At 38.3% G+C, this 19,007-nt stretch overlaps 2 protein-coding genes across 5 annotated transcripts in view; one reads left to right on the forward strand and one right to left on the reverse strand.

Annotated features, from left to right (window-relative positions):
• Nucleotides 1-5,015, reverse strand: part of GSTCD (glutathione S-transferase C-terminal domain containing) — a 133,900-nt gene extending 128,885 nt beyond the window's left edge. The window contains exon 1 of one of the 2 annotated variants that reach the window (XR_007151498.1): nt 4,789-5,015. The gene's annotated coding sequence lies outside the window, so the exon portion shown is untranslated. The remainder of the gene's footprint in view (nt 1-4,788) is intronic. The other variant, XM_047855449.1, reaches the window with a different exon arrangement.
• A 54-nt stretch (nt 5,016-5,069) lies between these two features.
• The window catches only part of INTS12 (integrator complex subunit 12), a 47,453-nt gene continuing 33,515 nt past the window's right edge, over nt 5,070-19,007 (forward strand). For 2 of the 3 annotated variants that reach the window (XR_007151750.1, XM_047857090.1), the window contains exons 1-3: nt 5,070-5,161; nt 13,491-13,655; nt 17,507-17,659. Coding sequence is in view for 2 of the 3 variants with exons in the window: in XM_047857090.1 (XP_047713046.1) it covers nt 13,500-13,655; nt 17,507-17,659 (309 nt within the window). In the remaining variant the exon portion in view is untranslated. Of the gene's footprint in view, nt 5,230-13,490; nt 13,656-17,506; nt 17,660-19,007 lie in introns of all 3 variants that reach the window. The other variant, XM_047857091.1, reaches the window with a different exon arrangement.

Raw genomic sequence — 19,007 nt, forward strand, 5'->3', positions numbered from 1 at the left:
AAGAATCACAAAGAAATACCCTACTACACAGGATGTATCTGATATTTTTAATTCTGTGCTTTTCTTCCTTCCTTTCATCCTTTTTTTTTTTTTTTTTTAAATTTTGGTTAGTATTCAGTAAATTGACTTCACGACCCATTAATGGGCCACAACTGACAATATAACAGTACTATTATTCTAGGTGACCTCCAGCACCATAGGTATAAATATCATCTATGACTCCCAATTTTTATCTCAGGGACACCCTTTCCCCTGAACTTCAGATTCCTATATTGTACTTGACATCTTCCCTTAGACATTTTTCTAAACCTGTTCTTCTCCCATTAGCAGTCCCTTATTGATAAAATGGCAACACCATTCACCCAGATGCTCAGGCCCTTAATTCTGAAGTCTCACTCAACTTGTTTTTTCATTCTAACCTACCATTTCTACTTTTGAAATATATGCTAAATCCAACTTCTTAGCACCTCTACCACTATCAACTAACCTAAGACATCACCAGCTCTTATAAAGACTACTACAAACATCTATTAACTATTTTCTTCCACTCTCCACACATCAGTCCACTCTCCAATTGTCAGAATGATCCTTTAAACACATAAATCAGATCACACCCCCTGCTCACAACCATCCAGTGGCTCCCCAAAACACTTGAAATCCAAATTTCCTATCATGGCCTATAGTGTGCCATGACCCTAACTATCCTTTTTCTGACCTGATCCCTTATCTCTGCTCCCTCTTGCCCACCCACTCCTCTCCAGTTCTCCCTGCTGTTCTTGAAAGAAGCCAGGAATGCTCCACTGGAGAATTTTTTTGTGTCTGCTATTCCTTAGGCCTAGTTTGCTCCTTCACTTCATTGAGGTGTCTGAATATTAATTCAAGAACAGACCTTCCCTGACAACCTGAATTGAAAAAGGACTCCCATTACCTCCTAGCCCCTTACCCTTTTCCTTTTTGTAATTTAATTTTTTTTTAGAGAGAGCAAGCTAGCGCCTGAGTTGGGGAGAGGGGCAGAGGGACAGCAAGAGAATCTTAAGCAGGCTCCACGCTCAGCACAGACCCAACACGTGGGGCTCGGTCATGAGATTGAGAGGCTTGATCTCAGGACCCTAAGATCATGACCTAAAGCCCAAATCAAGAGTTAGGACACTCAACAGAGCCACCCAGGTGCCCCCCCCCCTTTTTTTTTTTTGCTTTATAGCACTTATTACCTGACCTTCTATCTCCAATGCTTATCAGTACTCAAACTTTAGTTTAAGAAATGAATGAATGTACATAAATGAGTATCAGTAATCGTTGTAATGACAATGCTATTAAGAACTTTAGTCTTGGTACATGAGCCTCATTCTTCTTGACACCATTAAATCGAAATGAAGAAACAAGAGGACCTTGGTGAGCTGAACTGGAATAAGTGTAACTAGAATCCATCCAAACTTATAGCTTTTGTGTATACTGCTACTCAGTCAAGAGAGCTAGGAGCTGAAATGGATTCTATACACTTAATAAGTAGAATATTTATACACCAAGAAATATAAAGTAATGGATAAGAGCCTAGACTCTCTGGAGGTGACTAACGGGGTTCAAATCCTGGTTCTGATATTTAATAGCAATATAACTTTTCTGTGCCTTTGCTTCCTCATTTATAAAATGGGGGCAATAACATCAGATTTACCGTATAGTGTGCTGTGAGAACCTAACAATGCCTATCACATTAGTAAGCCTGTAAATAAATACCAGCTATTATTATTCATTTGTAATTTATCTCAAAATTTCTTATCCACTGATACTATTAAAAAACAAATTTTGGGGGCGCCTGGGTGGCGCAGTCGGTTAAGCTTCCGACTTCAGCCAGGTCACGATCTCGCGGTCCGTGAGTTCGAGCCCCGCGTCGGGCTCTGGGCTGATGGCTCAGAGCCTGGAGCCTGTTTCCGATTCTGTGTTTCCCTCTCTCTCTCTGCCCCTTCCCCGTTCATGCTCTGTCTCGCTCTGTCCCAAAAATAAATAAAAACGTTGAAAAAAAAATTAAAAAAAAAAAACAACAACAAATTTTGACTGGCAATCCACAAATTATACTTTATACTTCCAAACTTCTCAAGAAAGGTAAGGGATTTTTATTGAATTGAAAAGTTTCCCCTCCCCCACCCTCCCATAAAAAATCTGTTACTGAGGCTAAAAGCCACAAAGTCACAAAATGGTTGAATGTGTAATACCCTAACTTGCATGTTAACTGTTTATATTGTACAAAATAAATAGTTCACCACAGTTTACAGGTATGAAATTACAAATTCATTTTTCTTAAAGATTAAAATTTAAACCCTTTTAATTCCTTACTACATCAAATGTTCAACATTATGAATATTAGAGCTTGGCTTGTGTTTTATGCATTTCACAAAATAACACAATTTGGTTGCAAATCCTATCCCATTTTCTTACTATCTATATGTATAAAAAAGCTTGCTCATACAGGGTTAGACAGCAGCTAATTACCTTAGATACTAAAGGTTAAAAAAGGAAAGAAAAAACCCAAGCTGCTTCAGTCCTCATTACATTATGTACCATGGGGATACATATAGTTAAGTCCTAGAGGACAAAGTTCAATAATTAAAATTAGCTGTTTTCTTATCTGGGTAAGAAGTGCAGAAAAACTGTTGAAAAGTGAAAAAGCTTACTGTAACTTTAGCCATAAGGGAAGTATGTCAGCTCTCTGGTGAATCAGGGAATCATCTTCTGCTACAGAATCATAATGCTTGCAGCTATGTCTGACCTCATAATTAAGGGAGATCACAGCACAAAATACAAGCCTGGGGCGCTTTGGGTGACTCAGTCGGTTGAGCGTCTGACTTTGGGTCAGGTCATGATCTCACAGTTCGTGGGTTCCAGCCCAGCATAGGGCTATGTGCTGACAGCTCAGAACCTGGAGACTGCTTCAGATTCTGTGTCTCACTCTCCCTCTCTGCCCTTCCCCGACTTGTGTTCTCTCTTTCTCTCTCAAAAAATAAGTAAACATCAAAACAAACAAACAAACAAAAAAGCCAGCAAGCCTGAAATAAAATTACTGAATCCCCACAGCAAACAATATCTAGGTTTGTTATGATCTAAATGGTTTAAAACCTTGTATTCTAAGTACTAATCATAACAGGATTCAGTGGGCTACTTTAAATACCTGAAGATAAAAACTTATACTAAGGAATTGTGTATACTACAGATGTTTTAGTTGACTGGTCTATAGAATTTGTTAAGTTTCAAGGTCTGCTAAATTGTTCCTATTATAGAAAGGCTGATTGGATACTCAGTACTTATTATTTCAAATCAAGGGTAATAACCAAAGCTACATACTAAACACAGGGTTGTTGTTTTTAAACTGTGACAGGCCCACTATTACAGAAGTTCAAGTTTGAGCTTTGCTTAAAGCAGGTAAACATGTAGAAGTGTAAAAAAATAAATAGAAGAACTGATAAAGCAATTCTCAAATCTCATTGATTTCTTCTCAGACTTATTTTTAAAGTTAGACCTTTTAGGGGCGCCTGGGTGGCGCAGTCGGTTAAGCGTCCGACTTCGGCCAGGTCACGATCTTGCGGTCCGTGAGTTCGAGCCCCGCGTCAGGCTCTGGGCTGATGGCTCGGAGCCTGGAGCCTGTTTCCGATTCTGTGTCTCCCTTTCTCTCTGCCCCTCCCCTGTTCATGCTCTGCCTCTCTCTGTCCCAAAAATAAATTAAAAACGTTGAAAAAAAGTTAAAAAAAATAATAAAGTTAGACCTTTTAAAATAATGTCTTCAGGTATAACTCAAACATAATTTCACATGAGTATGCTTAAAGCAATCCTTAGTAAACTCCCCACCAGGCATTAAAAAAAAAAAAAACTCACATAGCTTAAAGTTTGATTTATTAAATATGACAGCAAATCATTCGGTTGTATTTACAACAAAGAATTTATTTTCACAATATTTAAATGACCATGTTTACATTTGCCACGTCACTAACTCGTGCCAGCTTTTTTTCTCCTTTAATACTGTTTCTATAGATAAGCTTGGAAAAGCAGTATTTTGTTAAATCATTAATTTAGCACAAGATATACTATTAAATGCTGGAATTTCCTTGACATTCAAGAATTTATAACAAGAAATGGAATCCTGGGATTAAGAATAAAAGGAAAAAGACAAGGCACCTAATCTCAAACCAGGTAGTTGGATGGGAAGTACGGGCGTTTCTAAAGCCAAAGCAATTTCCGTGCCAGTTAAACTCAAACTTTCCACACAGAAGTTTAAAACCGAACTGAAACAGTTTTGCTAGTGTAACAGAAACAAATGCCCCCCCCCATCCACCCCCCCCCCCCCCCAGCAAATCCTTTGGAGCAACTGTTAGGCAGTATTCACATACAACTGCTTTCTCCAACCAGGAAGGCATGGAATGGAAAACAAAGTGCCAAAGAGAAAAAAAAGAGCGTGCCAAAAGGTCTTAAAACTACACTTCGCAGCAAAAGGCAAACGACTCCACAGACTGCTGCAAACAGAAGCTGCTCCATTCCCCCATCAGCAGAGGAAGCCACGTGAATGGCCCTGGGAAATCTGAGAAGGGGCCCGGAGCCTCCACCAGCACCCTCAGAAGCTGTGGCTGTCAAAGAGGTTGAGGGACCCCAGCACTGGAGAGACATCGGACACTAATTCCACGCCCTTGCCCTTCCCACCACCTCCTCTCCATCCCGCATCGTCAGCCCAGTCGCCTCCGGATGCAAAGAGTAGTCAGGGGGATCTGGGGACTGCGAAGCCGGCGGCCTGAGCGCCCTCTTTACCTGGTCGCAGAGGCGCGGCCAGGCACGGAGGGTGAGCGTGTCAGCGACACGAGCCGCCTGCGCCTTCCCGCCCCGCGCGAGCCAGGTTTCCGAGGCCGCTTCTGCGAGTCTTCGCCCAAGAGGCCACCGGCTGCCAGAGGGGCCGGGGGAGAAACAACAGGCACAGTGTCTGGGAAACAGCCCTGCCGACCGTCATTCATAATCCGGCGGACCGGAAACCGGGGGCAACGTCACTTCCTGCCGTCGCACAGCCAAAAAGTTTCCCTCCTCACACTGCTGCAGGAACCTTGTTTTCCCCCTCCTCGGAGCCGGCTAGTTCCGGGACCGGTTCGGAAGGGGCCTCCGGGAACGGACGGAGTAGCGGGGCGGAGCGGTGAGTTGTGACGAGCTGCCCGGCTCCCAGCCGCCTCTGGGAGGCTCGAGACCTCCGCGAGGGGCGAGGTGGGAGAGTAGTTCCCGTGGAGTCTTAGTTTCCTCGCTTTTTAGGGGGAAACTTCGTAATTTGCGGGCGGTCGCGTGCCGCAGGCTGACCGCTCTCTCCCTTCGGTGAGGGCTGTGCTTCTTCCGAGTCTGTTGCGGGTTCGCCTATCTAGGGCACGGCCCCAGGGACTAGGTCTCCAGAACCCCGTCTCGGACCTTCCTCGGAAGGTTTTGGCGACTTCTCTATGCAGCTCCCTCTTTCCGCCTCCCCCCTTCCTCGGGCTCCCTCAAAGACCTTCCCTCCGTGCTAGGCCTTCGGTGTGTCATGCTTTGATCAAAGGATTGAGATTCTTTTTTCTGAGTGTCCGCTGTCGCTTTTCAGCTAGTCCGTCACTTGGTTGGTTTGGAATCGTGGTCTTTCCGCTTTCCCTGCATTTCCAGACGTGTCCCTAAGATACCAGTATAACTCAAGGCCAAGAATTCAGTAGAGGAATGAAACGGACAGCATCTTTAAAAAGATTTTTAGTAGAAGGTTGCAAGAGCCTCCAAAGACATAAAAAGGGCAAAGCAGTTTAGGAGATGGCAACCCTAATATTGCACTCGGTGTGAATGAGTTCAGTTTCCTTTATCTTGTGCACGTGCAGATGATCAACTTTGGATGTGTGTGTGTGTGTGTGTGTGTGTGTGTGTGTGTGTGTTAAGATTGGCATGTAGGGTAAGAAATGAATATCCAATTTGGGTTGGAGAGATAACAGACGCCCTAGAAAATGACATTTAAACAAAACCTAGTTCATTCATTCAATAAATATTTTTGAGAGTCTAAGTTTCAAACTATGTTAACTGCATAAGACCCTGCCCTCATGGAGTTACAGTCTAGCAGGATTAATGAATTTAAGCCAGGTAAAGGAGTAGGAAGAGAGTATTGCAGGTAGGAACACTGTACAGGTCTCTAGTCAAGACCGAGGTGGTTTTGTTTATTTTGCTTTTTTGATGCTTGTGGGGCTTAGGGGGTTAGGTGCATGGAAGATGGATTTGAGTTTCTTGTTGCTCTTTTTGTAAAGGGACTTTGTAAGTGGTTAGAATTGTGTAGAAGGAGAGAAAAGACCATTACACTTTACTTTGATCCCTAATAATTCTATAGCCATTATTTTTGGTACTTTGCAAAGTAGCAAAGTGATAGGCAAAAAGATAAATGTAGACTCTCCCTCATAAGGTGCTCAGAGTTTTATAGGGAATATAACACTTGTGAGGGAAAAAAAAAAGAGTATGATTCAAGGTAGAAAGTCCTAGTACCATGAGAAAGCACTACTAGATATCCTAGGAGGGAGAGATTATTAGTATTTGGGGTGGAGAAGGACATACCAGCCGAGAATAGAGTCCTCATGAGAAGTAATATTTGAACATAGAATTTGGACATCTAAAAATAGGTAAAAAGCTTCCCAGACAGAAAAAGTGAGTAGAGGTGTCAAGGCCAGCTAATGGCTCTGCTGTAAAGAGAATCTGTACATGAAGATTTAAAGTTTTTGTGCCAGTTAGTGAATTGTCTTTTTTAAATGGTAGGCCAAGAGATTAGGCTTTATTTTGAAGGCAGTAGGGAGTTTTAATTTTTGAAGAAGAAAAATAAGAAGGAAAGGAAAATATGTTTCAGGAACATTAATATGTGATTTAGGCCTCAGACCAGATTAACAGAAAGTTGTGTCGTTCATTGAAAAAAGTGCAGGACAAGGAACTTTCGGAGGAAGGTATTCATAATATCGATTTTAGTCATAACTAAATTGGGCAACCAGGTAGACATACCTACTCAGCAATTGGAAATGTGGGATTTGAGTTTAAGTGAGATTGGAGTGGTGAAAAATGTGAAACCATCTGCCTAAAGATGACAGTTAAAAACATGATAAATAGAAGATAACCAAGGAAGAAAGTGGAAGCAGAACTAAAAAAGATAGATGAGAACAGATACTTGGGCAATACCAAGAGTGACAGGGCTGAAAAGATGAACCAGAGTAAGAGTAGCCAGAGATAGATAGAAGAGAAGAACCAGAAAAGTTAAGCGTAATCGAAATCACGGAGGAGAAAGTTTTTGAAAGAGGAAATGAGTACTATGTATTCACTTGGCCAGCATTTAATGAATACCCACTACCTGCCAGGTACTCTGCTAGGCACCCAGTTAACAGCAGCAGGTAAGATCAATCCTGTGCTCATCCTCAGGGAATTTACATTCTAGTGAGAAAGACTGTTTACATAATTAACAGTATAGTAACTATTCCAAACTTCCAGGATGTTTGGGAACAGAATAACAGTAAGACTTCTTATTGTATTTGGGAAGTGTGGGGAAAAAATACTGAGATGTGAAGGATGAATAAGATGGGTATGGGACACTTTCTACTGATGTGCTGAGGTGAGAGCGTATGATATGTTGAAAGACTTAAATTATGTGACTACAACAGCGAGTGAGGAGTGGGAATAGTCTGAGATACTAGATAGTATTTAATGAGTGTGTACTCTGTGCCAGGTACTCTTGTAACTATTTTACATGTACTACCAGATCATGTAGGGCATTAGAGACCTCGTTAAGGATCTTGTTCTTTAACCTTTGGACAGCAAGAAGTGCAAAGGGCATTTTAACCCAGTGAATAATACAGAAAGATGTGGAGAGGGACAAGAGTGATTGTGGGGAGATTGATCAAGCTAATATGGTAGGCCAGATAATAGGTGGTGATAGCTTGGTCTAGGGTGGTGGTAGCAAGGATTGAAAAAAGTAGATGAATTTGAGGAATATTTAGGAAGTTTGGTGACTGAACACAAGGGTGTAGGGTGAGGGTTCAGGAAGTAGGAAGAGTAGCTGATACTCAGGTTCTGGCTTGAGCAGTGGGGTTAAGTATCATTTGAGAGAGGGAATGCTAGAAGATCTGGTTGGGAGACAGAAGAAGAGGTTATGAGTGGCTCTGTTAGGGACATGTTGAATAGGAGGCACCAGTGAGATACCCATTTAAAGCTGGCATTTGGATCTTGGAAGAGATAGATGGGCCATAGAGATAAATTTATAATTCGTGGCAAAAGAGTATAGATCAAATTGTCTACCACAGTAATTCTCAAGCTTTTAGAGTGGATCAGAATCACTTTGAAGGCTTAATACAGATTTCTGGGCCCAGAGTTTTTTCTTCAGTTGGTCTCATGGTAGAGACCAAGAGTTTGCATTTCTAACAGGTTCCCAGGTAATGCCTGTGCTTCTGATCCAGATGTCACATTTTGAGAGAAAGGTGTAGAGTGAGACAAGAAGAGACCCAGAACTCACTTAAGTTGAAGTGGAATAGGAACCTACAAAAAGGCTAAGAAAGAAGTAGGAGGAAAAAACAATATCTGTTTACCTAAAGCTATGAATACGGTGGTGAGAACATTTTCACGGATGGAATGGTGGGACAAACGCCAGATTGCAGGATTAAATGCAGCATAAGTAGAAGAATGAAAAAAGGGAGTATAGAATGAAGATGACTTTCTGAAGGAAGTTTTGCTATGAAATGAGGAAGACCGGATAGAAGAGGCTTGAATATATTTAAATGTAAATGAAAAGATGCCAGTAGAATGAGAGAGAGGGCGATGGAGAGGACATAGTAAATAATCCGTAGTTCAGGGTCCAGATGGGGAAGGAAAAGGTAGAATCCAGTTACAGGTAGCATTACATGGAGAGCCACCTCTTCATTTATCAGGTGGGAAAAAGGAAAGGATGGGTGCAGGTAAGTTTGTAGATGTAGTGGCAGGATGTTGATTTAGTTTCTCACTGACAGCTTTTGTCTTCTCTGTGAAATTGGTGAAGACATCTACTGAGATACTGTAGCAGTTTCAAGGAAAATGGAGAAAGTGTAACTGATCTTGGCAGAAAGTAGGGAAGTGAGTAGAAGCATGATAGGATTGCTAAATTGTATTGAGTGCCTAGATGAGATTGGTGACTCTACAGATGCAGAGTATGTATTCCTTTCAGCTGCATTTAAGAGTTTGGGTGCAGGCAGGGAGAAGGTAAATAACAGGATGGATGGCTACAAAGTAGATGAAATTATAGGACTGTAGAACACAGGTGTTTAGAGAAGAGAGTCTTTGAAAACCTGGACCATGAAATATAGGACAGGAAGTAAAATGACATACTGTAGGGGTGTCTGGGTGGCTCTGTTGGTTAAGAGTCCAACTTTGTCTCAGGTCATGATCTCACAGTTCGTGGGTTTGAGCCCTGCGTTGGGTTCTGTGCTGACAGCGCAGAGCCTGGAGCCTGCTATGAGTTCTCTGTCTCCCTCTTTCTCTCCCCCTCTGCCACTCATGCTCTGTCCTCTGTCTCAAAAATAAATAAGCATTAAAAATTTTTTAATGACATACTGAAAATAAATCTAGATGGATAGAAAGAGGTGGGAAAAAGAGATCACTGTTTAGTGGGAATTTCTGTGCTATATGCATTTGCCATAGATGATTCCTATCATGAGCTAAGAATTCTCACTGAGGATTGGAATTCTAAAAAACAAGTCCTAGGTGTGTATATATATGTAAATAGATATATACAGATACAGATACATGAAAGAAACTTAATGCTTTAAATGTAGAATTAATTTAAAGTCTAGGTGTTGCTTAAAAAAAAAGAATGTCAGAAAATTAGTAATTACTACTTTAAAAAATGTCAATAACCTAGGAATGGGATAATAGTGGTATTGGTGGGAGTGAATTCTTAGCTCTAATCCTCAATAAGAATGATATATGGCTCTTTTCCAGTCTGTTTTGGTCATGGATTTTGGAATATACAGGGAAGGAACTATATATAAAAGTTAACATAATTTGGTACAACTCCAGGAAAATATTTTTGGTTATAATAATAAAGGAGATAAATTGAGAAATTAGTTGCTGACCTCTTTAAGGACTTCATTAGCTGAAAAATAAATTTTACTATGTGTGCATTTGTCCATAAGAAAGGAGAAGTAATAGAAACTAGAGAAAGCAATATAAAAGGGTGAGGAGGGGCACCTGGGTGGCTTAGTCGGTTGAGCATCCAACTCTTGATTTCAGCTCAGGTCATGATCTCACTGTTTTGTGGGTTTGAGTCCTGCATCCTGCTCTGTGCTGATGGTGCAAAGCCTGCTTGGGATTCTCTCTCTCTTCCTCTCTCTCTGCCTCTACCCGACTTGCACTGTCTCTGTCTCTCTCAAAATAAATAAATAAACTGTAAAAAAAAAAAAAAAAAAAAAAGAGGAAAAGTAAGATAGAAAACTAAAATATATAGGATAAAACATGTAACTGAGTGTTTTATTTTAGGCCCAAATACTGTTTTCTGTTTGATGTGGGAAAGAAGTTGAGCCAAGGAGGTGCCAATAAGGAGAAAGCAGAGGGAACTAAGAAACTGGAGGCCTCTATAAATTCAAAATGCAGGTGGAACGCAAGGAAAGAAATGGGGGACAGAGGGAGGAGGCAAAATAAAGGAAGGTTGACCTGGTACCTTGAAGAGGTTCCTTAGTGAAAACAGTGGAAGAGATAAAAAGATACAAGATTGTAGTCAAAAAAAGGAGAATAATTGTGGCTACTTTCAGGCTTTGGTGGCTGAAGATGAAGCTCTTCGGGATTGAAGGTCTAAGTAAACTAGGAAGCTGGAGAAGATCATCAATATAGATGCTAAAATTGCCAGAGATGACAGTGGGGAGAAGTAAGAAGATGAGCCTAGTGCAAATGTTCCATACCTTAGCAACCAGGAAGGTATAGGTATAGATTTCAAGGGAAGATGTTGATAAATGGTGGCCATGGAATGTTTCTCCAAAAGCAGCTATATGGAATAAGGTCTCTGTAGACCTCTTTGCTCTTTGAGTAGGAAGTCGAAGGAGTACCACTTGGGAGACCATGGCAAAAAGGAGATGTAGCGGGGGAAATAGTAAAGGTAAAGAGATGCAAGGAGTGCTTGAAAAACAAGGTAGAAAATATAGGGGAATATATAGATAATGAGTAGGGACTAGAAGATTATGGGCAGCCAGCAATGAAGTTATTGTGGAGGGAGGGAAGGGCTTAGCTGAATGAAAGTACTGGAAGGCCTTTCTACGGAAAGGTAGTTTGTACCTTAAGCAGCCTTGATGTATACATAATAGGAAAAGGAAAACTAGCAGTTGCTGGATAGACTAAAGCAGTGGCCTCCAAACTTGTTTCATCATTCCCTGAGGGTGAAATTGAGCACACTTCATTATATGTGTTATCAATTGTATGTCTACACTGCTATCACTCTGTGTATTAATAGCGTATTTTTAATAAAAAATTAAAAATAGAAATTCTTATATTTTTTCCCTATATTCCACTATTAAGACCTTTGAGACATGTTAGTAATTTAGGGCATGGGTACAAAGCCTATTCAGTTTTATAACTGCGGGATCATATAAAAAGAATGGATCCCAAGGTTCCAGTTGGAATGTTGGTGTTGATGACATGACTTCTGTAGTCTTATAAGCTAGGCACTGACTCTTGTCACCTAATCTGTAATGCAAACCTTTTGTCTGTGATTATGGAAATACGTAACAGTAAATACCTTGCTTCTGGTTTCCAGCATAGAAATTTCAAGTAATTGTTTTTCTAGTATATTGGAAGGATTCTTCTCTATATTAGCCCTTTGGTCAGCACCTCGTAAAACAGATTGTTCTGGATAAGTAAATGCTGTGCTTTTTAACTATAAAAAGTTTGGTCAATAAAAAGGTTAGGCCATATTCCCCTTGAGCACTCAGGAGGAATGGCAGGTTTACTCTTTTCATCATGGACATTTTAATGAGATATTTTCTCCAGAAAATATGTATAGTAATCAGCCTATACCATGAGTAAATTTAAAAAAAACCTTTCTGTACCTATCGTCTACATAGATGATGTATGTAATAATACAGTCTTAAGTGACAGATTGCTTCTCAGTTTTCATTAAATTACTAATACAACTGTTTGAGGTAGATAATTGTCCTTTTAGTATTGGCTTTGGGATTCATGGATGATTCAGGTGTTTCATTAGAGTACGGAATTTGACAATAATTTTGAGGCTATCAGAAAGGTATCTAATACTGTCTTGAAAACTAAAAAAAAAAAAAAAAAAAAAAGCCTGTAGGTGTGGGGGTGTGTTTCCTGTCAAAGTTGGAAAGGGATTGGGGAGAAGTAGATGGGGAAGGAACAAACAAAATTCATCTTTAGTCTGAACTTTCATATGCCAAGATTCAACCTACAGCAAGCTTTAATGCCTTTATAAACCCCTAAAAATGAGAGCTTACTGTGGAATTGCTGATAGATCTTTAACTCTAACAGTACATGTGTGTTGCATTATTACAATATTAACCTCAAGGATAGAAGACAATTTCAAGCCCTAGAATATTGACCAAAGGATTGAACACAAAGTATACATTTTTATTTTAATAATTCCTTGCCTGGAGTAATATTTGAAAAAGTGACACAAGAATTAGAACCACATGATAGCATTGGTATTAGCCGAAAACAAAATTTTTTAATGTTTTGGAATTTCATAAGCCTTTGATGTACATCTTCAGTGTATTTTAAGCTAATGACACGGAGCATTATCACAGGCCCTATGGGAGAGATGTTATGTATATAAATTATATTATGTATATATAATTTTTTGGTAGTAACTATGGCACCATTCCTCAGAGACCTTGCTTTTTAAAAGTAGGTTAATGCATGAGATACCACAATCTAAATGTAGTCCAGTAGATTATCTTAGTATGTTTTCTGAGGCATTCAAGAATGGAGTTGAGGATTAAGGAGATTTAAAAAAGGTAGTTGAGGTAAAAGTTGCAGCAATGACCTTTAGCTCATCACCTGATGTTTCCTTTAAACATTGTTCTCCTGCCATGCCTCACCGCCTCAAATCTTTTTTTTTTTTTTGGTAATGGAAATAAGGTTTGAGAGAAGAAATTTTGACATGTGGTAAACCTGACCTAAACACATCAAGTTCCTGTACACTGAACTGTAAGCGTATATTTTAAAACCCTGAGGAAGGTGCTCTGTGGCAGGGAGGAGCTTATCTGCATTTCAAATTCAGGATTTGAATTTGAATTTGAATTCAGGGTCTGGATACACACAACACTGATAAAGTTCTTGCTTCAGGGGAAACGAATTTGGTAGGAATAACAAGGAAATTTACTTTTCTTCTGATGTTTCAGATTTTGTATAATGGGCACAGTATTACCTATTCTAAATAAAAGAACCTGATAGATAAACTTTAACATTGATAATTGCTCATTGTCTCTAAATTAATCCCCCCTCTTTCTTATTTTCTTCAGGTGTTTGCAATGGCTGCTGCTGTGAACTTGGAACTTGATCCCATTTTTTTGAAAGCACTTGGCTTCTTACATTCAAAAAGTAAAGATTCTGCAGAAAAGCTAAAGGCACTGCTTGATGAATCTTTGGCTCGGGGCATTGATTCAAGTTACCGTCCATCTCAAAAGGTACCTGCAAGAATTAAAAGCTTGGGGGGAGTTTTGTTAAGGCCTGCAGTAGAACAGTGTTAATATTTAGACCATCTTAAAACAGTCTCCCTGCCAAAATAATCTTTCATTGTGGCATGAAGAAATTATATTCTTTAGTGTTCTATTCTTCCTTCATGTTTTCAGAGAACTTTTACTCTACATGGAAAAGTTAGCTGGGTGTGAGGGATACTCTGTTCTACTTTATGTGTAGGGAAACCTACTTATTTATGATTTAATTTCTAATTGTTTCTCATCCCCCAAAATTTTAAGCTACTGGATGAAACCGTGACTTGTAATTAATTCTCTAATGTTTTAATGTTTAATGAAGTAAAAGGACAAATTTTGCAATGAAGTAGATTGAATATGGATAGGATACTTTAAGGGGAAAAGGAGGTATGTGGATAAATTATGACAACTATGTGGCTCCAACTTTGATAATGACAAAGCAGCCAAACAACTTTATGTGAAAAGAATATACAGTTTGAAACCAGACAAACCTGTTTTGAATCCTAGTTTGCCTCTTACTAGTTGTGTAGTAATAGATAATGTATCTTGAACATTTATTGTGTTTCAGGTATTTTTCTGCTTGGTGTATGTGTATAATTAATTTTAATTGTGATAATGATCTTTTGAAATAGGTGTTATTTATTTTCATTTAAAAATAAGGAAACCGAGGTACACAGTAACTTCATTTCCCCCAGCCTCTATTTCTTCATTAGTAGAATGGAGGTAATAAGGATTACCTTGCAAAATTGTGAAAATTAAATGAGATAAAGCATGTAAGCCACCTAGTGCAGTATCTACCCGGTACATAATAGGCTCTTAGTGAATGGCAGCATTTATTATATTTGTAATACCTGAGACATTCTTTCAAACCTTTCCAAAGCTCTAGAGCCCTGAAACTCCAAAGTCATCCAGGTCTTTGGACCCAGATAACAAGATGAGAAAAGGAAGACAGGATTACATCACTAGCTCAGTCTAACCCACAATCTCAAATTAAAGACAGGCCCAAGTCCCAGACTCAGTGCCCAAGTAAACAGTGGTATTTTGTCCCCAGTCTTCTTTTAACACTAGTTCTAGTATTCTCAAGCCTTTTTTTATTGCACTTTGAATAGTAGCGCCATTGTGTCCTCATTTCTTCTACCATTCTCATTCTGGTAAATTCAGTGAGTTCAAACTGGCCAAATTATACAGCTCTACAAAACACACTAGTAAGTTCATTCTGCTCTGAATGTTGATAATATCCCAATAGGTAAAACCTATTATTACTAAAGAAGCAGTACTGTATTTTGAGATTCTCAAACAGAAGGAAGTTCATCTATTAAAGTACATGAAAAATTTGTTTTGATTAAAAAGCCTCCTGCCCTTAGATTTCTAACTAGAGTTACTTCTTATTGATCAGTTTAGAGAAAATACTGTCAGGTATTTAAAAACCATGGATTCATTACATTGTAGCCTTCAGCTGCCATTTACATCTCTAGAGAGAGAATCACCTGGAGGCAGTGGTATGCTTATAAACATTAACAGCTGGCTCTCCAAGTGTAATTGCAACATAAAAATCAGTTGGTATCTTCATTTACATCATTCAGTAAGTCCTACGTGAAATAATGAACTTAGATGGGACACAGTCAGTTAAATGTCTGACTCAGGATTTCAGCCCAGGTCTTCATCTCCTTGTTCGTCAGTTCTAGCCCCATGTTGGGGTTTTCTTTCTCCCTCTCTCTGCCCCTCCCCCTCTTGCTCCTATCCTCTCTCAAAATAAACTTAAAAAAAAAATAAACAAACTTAGAACTTAACTCCTCCGCCAATGACTTGTAACTTTTTTGCTGAATTAGATAATAGTTTTCAAATGCTACAAGATTATGTTTCTCGTTTTTTATGTTACACTTTTAAATTAATCTGCATTACTAACATTTTTTCCATCACTTTCCTAAGTCTACATGAATGGTCACCAAACTTTCTGTAAAGTATCAAATAGTAAATATTTTAGGCTTTGTGGGCCACATGGTCTCTGGCACAACAATCTAATTCTGCCATGGTCGCATGCAAGTGCCACAGATAATACATAAAATGAATGAGTATTGCTGTGTTCTAATGTAACGTTATTTATAAAAAACAGGCAATAGGCCAGATTTGGCCTCCAGGCCTCAGTTTGCCAACACCTCCTCCAGACAGCACAATAAATCAAGTGCAACTACCAAGAAATCGAAAGCCCCATTCTTTATCCCTTCCCCATTTCTTCCTCCTTGGAGGTTACTACTGTTCTGAATCTAATGTATATCATTCCTATTTGTATTTTTCTACATTTATCTGCTGTCTCAAAAAAGTAGACTGCACTCAGATGTGCTAGTTTTATTTAGAATGGTAGGAAATGCCCTCCTTTTTTGAAGGGCGATTCCAAGAGGTATCTTATACATAAACTTTTTATACTATTAGTAATACATAGCAAGTATAAATATCTGCAAAGTGGTAATATAAGAACAAGCATTGGAAGCATAAAACAGAATAAGAAGACAAGCCAGGGGTGTCTGGGTAGCTCAGTCCATTAAGCATCCGACTTCGGCTCAGGTTATGATCTCGTGTTTCATGTGTCCAAGTCCCACATCAGGCTCTGTGCTGACAGCTCATAGCCTGCAGCCTGCTTCGTGGATTCTGTCTCCCTGTCTGCCCCTCCCCTGCTCGTACTCTGTCTCTCTCTCTCTCTCTCAAAAACTAATCAAATGTTAAAAAGAAAAAAAATTTTTTTGAATAAAAAAAAGACAAGCCAGAGACTGGGTGAAAATATTTGTAAATTATGTGTATGATGAAGGACTTGTATCCAGAACCTATAGAGAACTTTTTAGAGTCATTAATAAAACAAACAAGTCCATTTTTTAAAAAGGACAAAACATTTTAATAAAAACTTCCAAACAAAATAACGTATGGTAGACAAGCACTTGAAAAACAATTCAACATCATTAGACATTAGGTAAATGGAAATTGAATCCACAGTAATATACTACTATATACCTATTAGAATGTCTAAAAGTAAAAAGAGGATGTGTTGATGAGGATGTGAAGGAACTAAGACTCTCATATACAACTGGTGGAAATGGAAAATGGCATAACACTTTGGACAATGGTTTGGCAGTTTTTTAAAAAGTTAAACATACACCTCATATAATCCAGCCATTTCACTCCTAGACATTAATTGTAGGAGAAATGGAAGTAAATGTCCATACAAAGATTTGTACATGAGTGGTCATAATAATGTTATTTGTAATAGCCCCAAACTATAAACAAGTATCCACCAATGGATAAATGGATAAACAAGTGGTATATCCATTCAGTAGAATATTACTCAGCAATATGTAAGGAATGAACTATTGATATACTGCACAATATGAATCAATATCAAAATAAGTAGACTGAGTGAAAGAAGCCAGAAAAAGGAGTATACACTGTATGATTCTGTTCATATAAATTTCTAGGAAATGGAAATTAATTTGTAGTTCCAGAAAGCATGGTTGCCTGAGGATGGGGGGACATAGTTTCTCTAGGATGTATGCCTCTAAGAGTAATTATAGTGGGCCACAAGGATACTTTGGGGGATGATGGATATGTTTATTATGTTGATTATAGTGCTGGTTTCACATGAAACTTAGCAAATTTTATACTTTAATAGATGCGGTTTGTATATCAATTATTTCTCAATAAATCTGTTTAAAGAAATGGATGTTACATTGGCCAAACATGATAATTTTTAACTGAAAATCGTTTACATTTGTGGTCTACTTTCTACAATTGGTTAGAACAGTTGATTATTGGTATCTTTTTATTTAATCTCTTAGGATGTGGAGCCACCCAAAATTTCAAGTGCAAAAGCTATTTCTGTTAAGCAAGAGCCCAAAACATCCTCCAGTCTTCCTTCTGGCAATAATAATGGCAAAGTCCTCACAACTGAAAAAGTAAAGAAGGAAGCTGAAAAGAGACCAGCTGATAAAGTAAGAATTTAATCTAGTTTTTAAAAAAGGAAATCAATTGTGCTTATAGGCAGGAACAATTTTTTGGTGTTCACTTCTTTTATATAATAGTAGGTACAAGTACACAATAATTACCCAGTAAACATATTTGGATAATTATAGATGTCGATTTTTTGAAAAATAAGTAAAACTTAGAAACTTTTTTTTTTAACCATTTATTGAAGTCATTGGCAACACGCAGTTGAGCCCTAGGCGATGTGCTAATTTCAAGTATAAACTTTAATCCATAACTTAAATAGTAAATATTCTAAATGGAACAGTTGCTGAGAAGAAAAGATAGGAAGGAATAAGTGACTAAATGTGAAATTTGTTACAAGATGATGTGTACCTTAACAGAGCTGCAAATAAGTCTTGGATTGCCTATTTTGAATGATTTTTGCACATAGTCAATTATTGAGATTTTAGCACTTCGTAAAAAATACATAAAAAAAAATCTTTAGTAATCCCTGCCCTTAAAGTGGAGTATATTAGTCCCAAATGTTTTCATACTTGTGATAAATATTGGCTATTCGTACACTATATTGTTTTCTGTGCTTTTAAATTTATATAAATGGTATCATACTGTACATGTATATCTTTTGGCAACTTTTTCATCACTCAGAAATGTGCTTTTGAAATTCATCTGTGTTGATACATGAAGATCTATTTCTTTCAGCTACCATGTAACATTTATTCAGTAAGTAAATCAGTTTATCCATTTCCCTACTGATGAGGAGTTAGTTTATTTCTCTTTTTTTTCTAGTACAATGGAGCTTCAGTGAGCTGCTTTAAAGATAAATTCTTTGTGCACATGGTGATAGTTTCTATAGGATGCATATCCGTAAATGGATGTAATAGGATAGGCACCTCTTCAACATTACTAGACATTGCCAATTACTATCCAAAGTGCATGTACTAAATTTATATTCTCACGAATAAAGTATAAGAATTGCAAATTCTCCATGTCTTCCCAGACTTTTTAATTGTTGCCAATCTGACAGATACATCTATAACATTTATATCTTAAAGAGAGGAGCCAGAATTTGCTTTGAAGTAAATATGGCACTATCTGGATAACTGGTAGATGGTTTGCTATTTACTTCTTTTCAATATGTTTTAAATATCGGTAGTTTATAATTTAAAATATTTAAAATAAAAAGTACCCTTAAAAATAGCCTTGTTAGTGCTGTGGCTTCTCAGGGCATATAAGTAAATCCATTGAGCTTCCAAAATTCTTTAATGGATAAAAGAATAAAAAGACAAATACAGTTACATGCTAAAATGTTCTGATTTTTATTTCTACCTTGCTGGTTTCTTTTAATGTCTTGAT

The sequence above is a fragment of the Prionailurus viverrinus genome, chromosome B1 (genome assembly GCF_022837055.1).
Source record: "Prionailurus viverrinus isolate Anna chromosome B1, UM_Priviv_1.0, whole genome shotgun sequence".
NCBI classification, from domain to species: domain Eukaryota; kingdom Metazoa; phylum Chordata; class Mammalia; order Carnivora; family Felidae; genus Prionailurus; species Prionailurus viverrinus.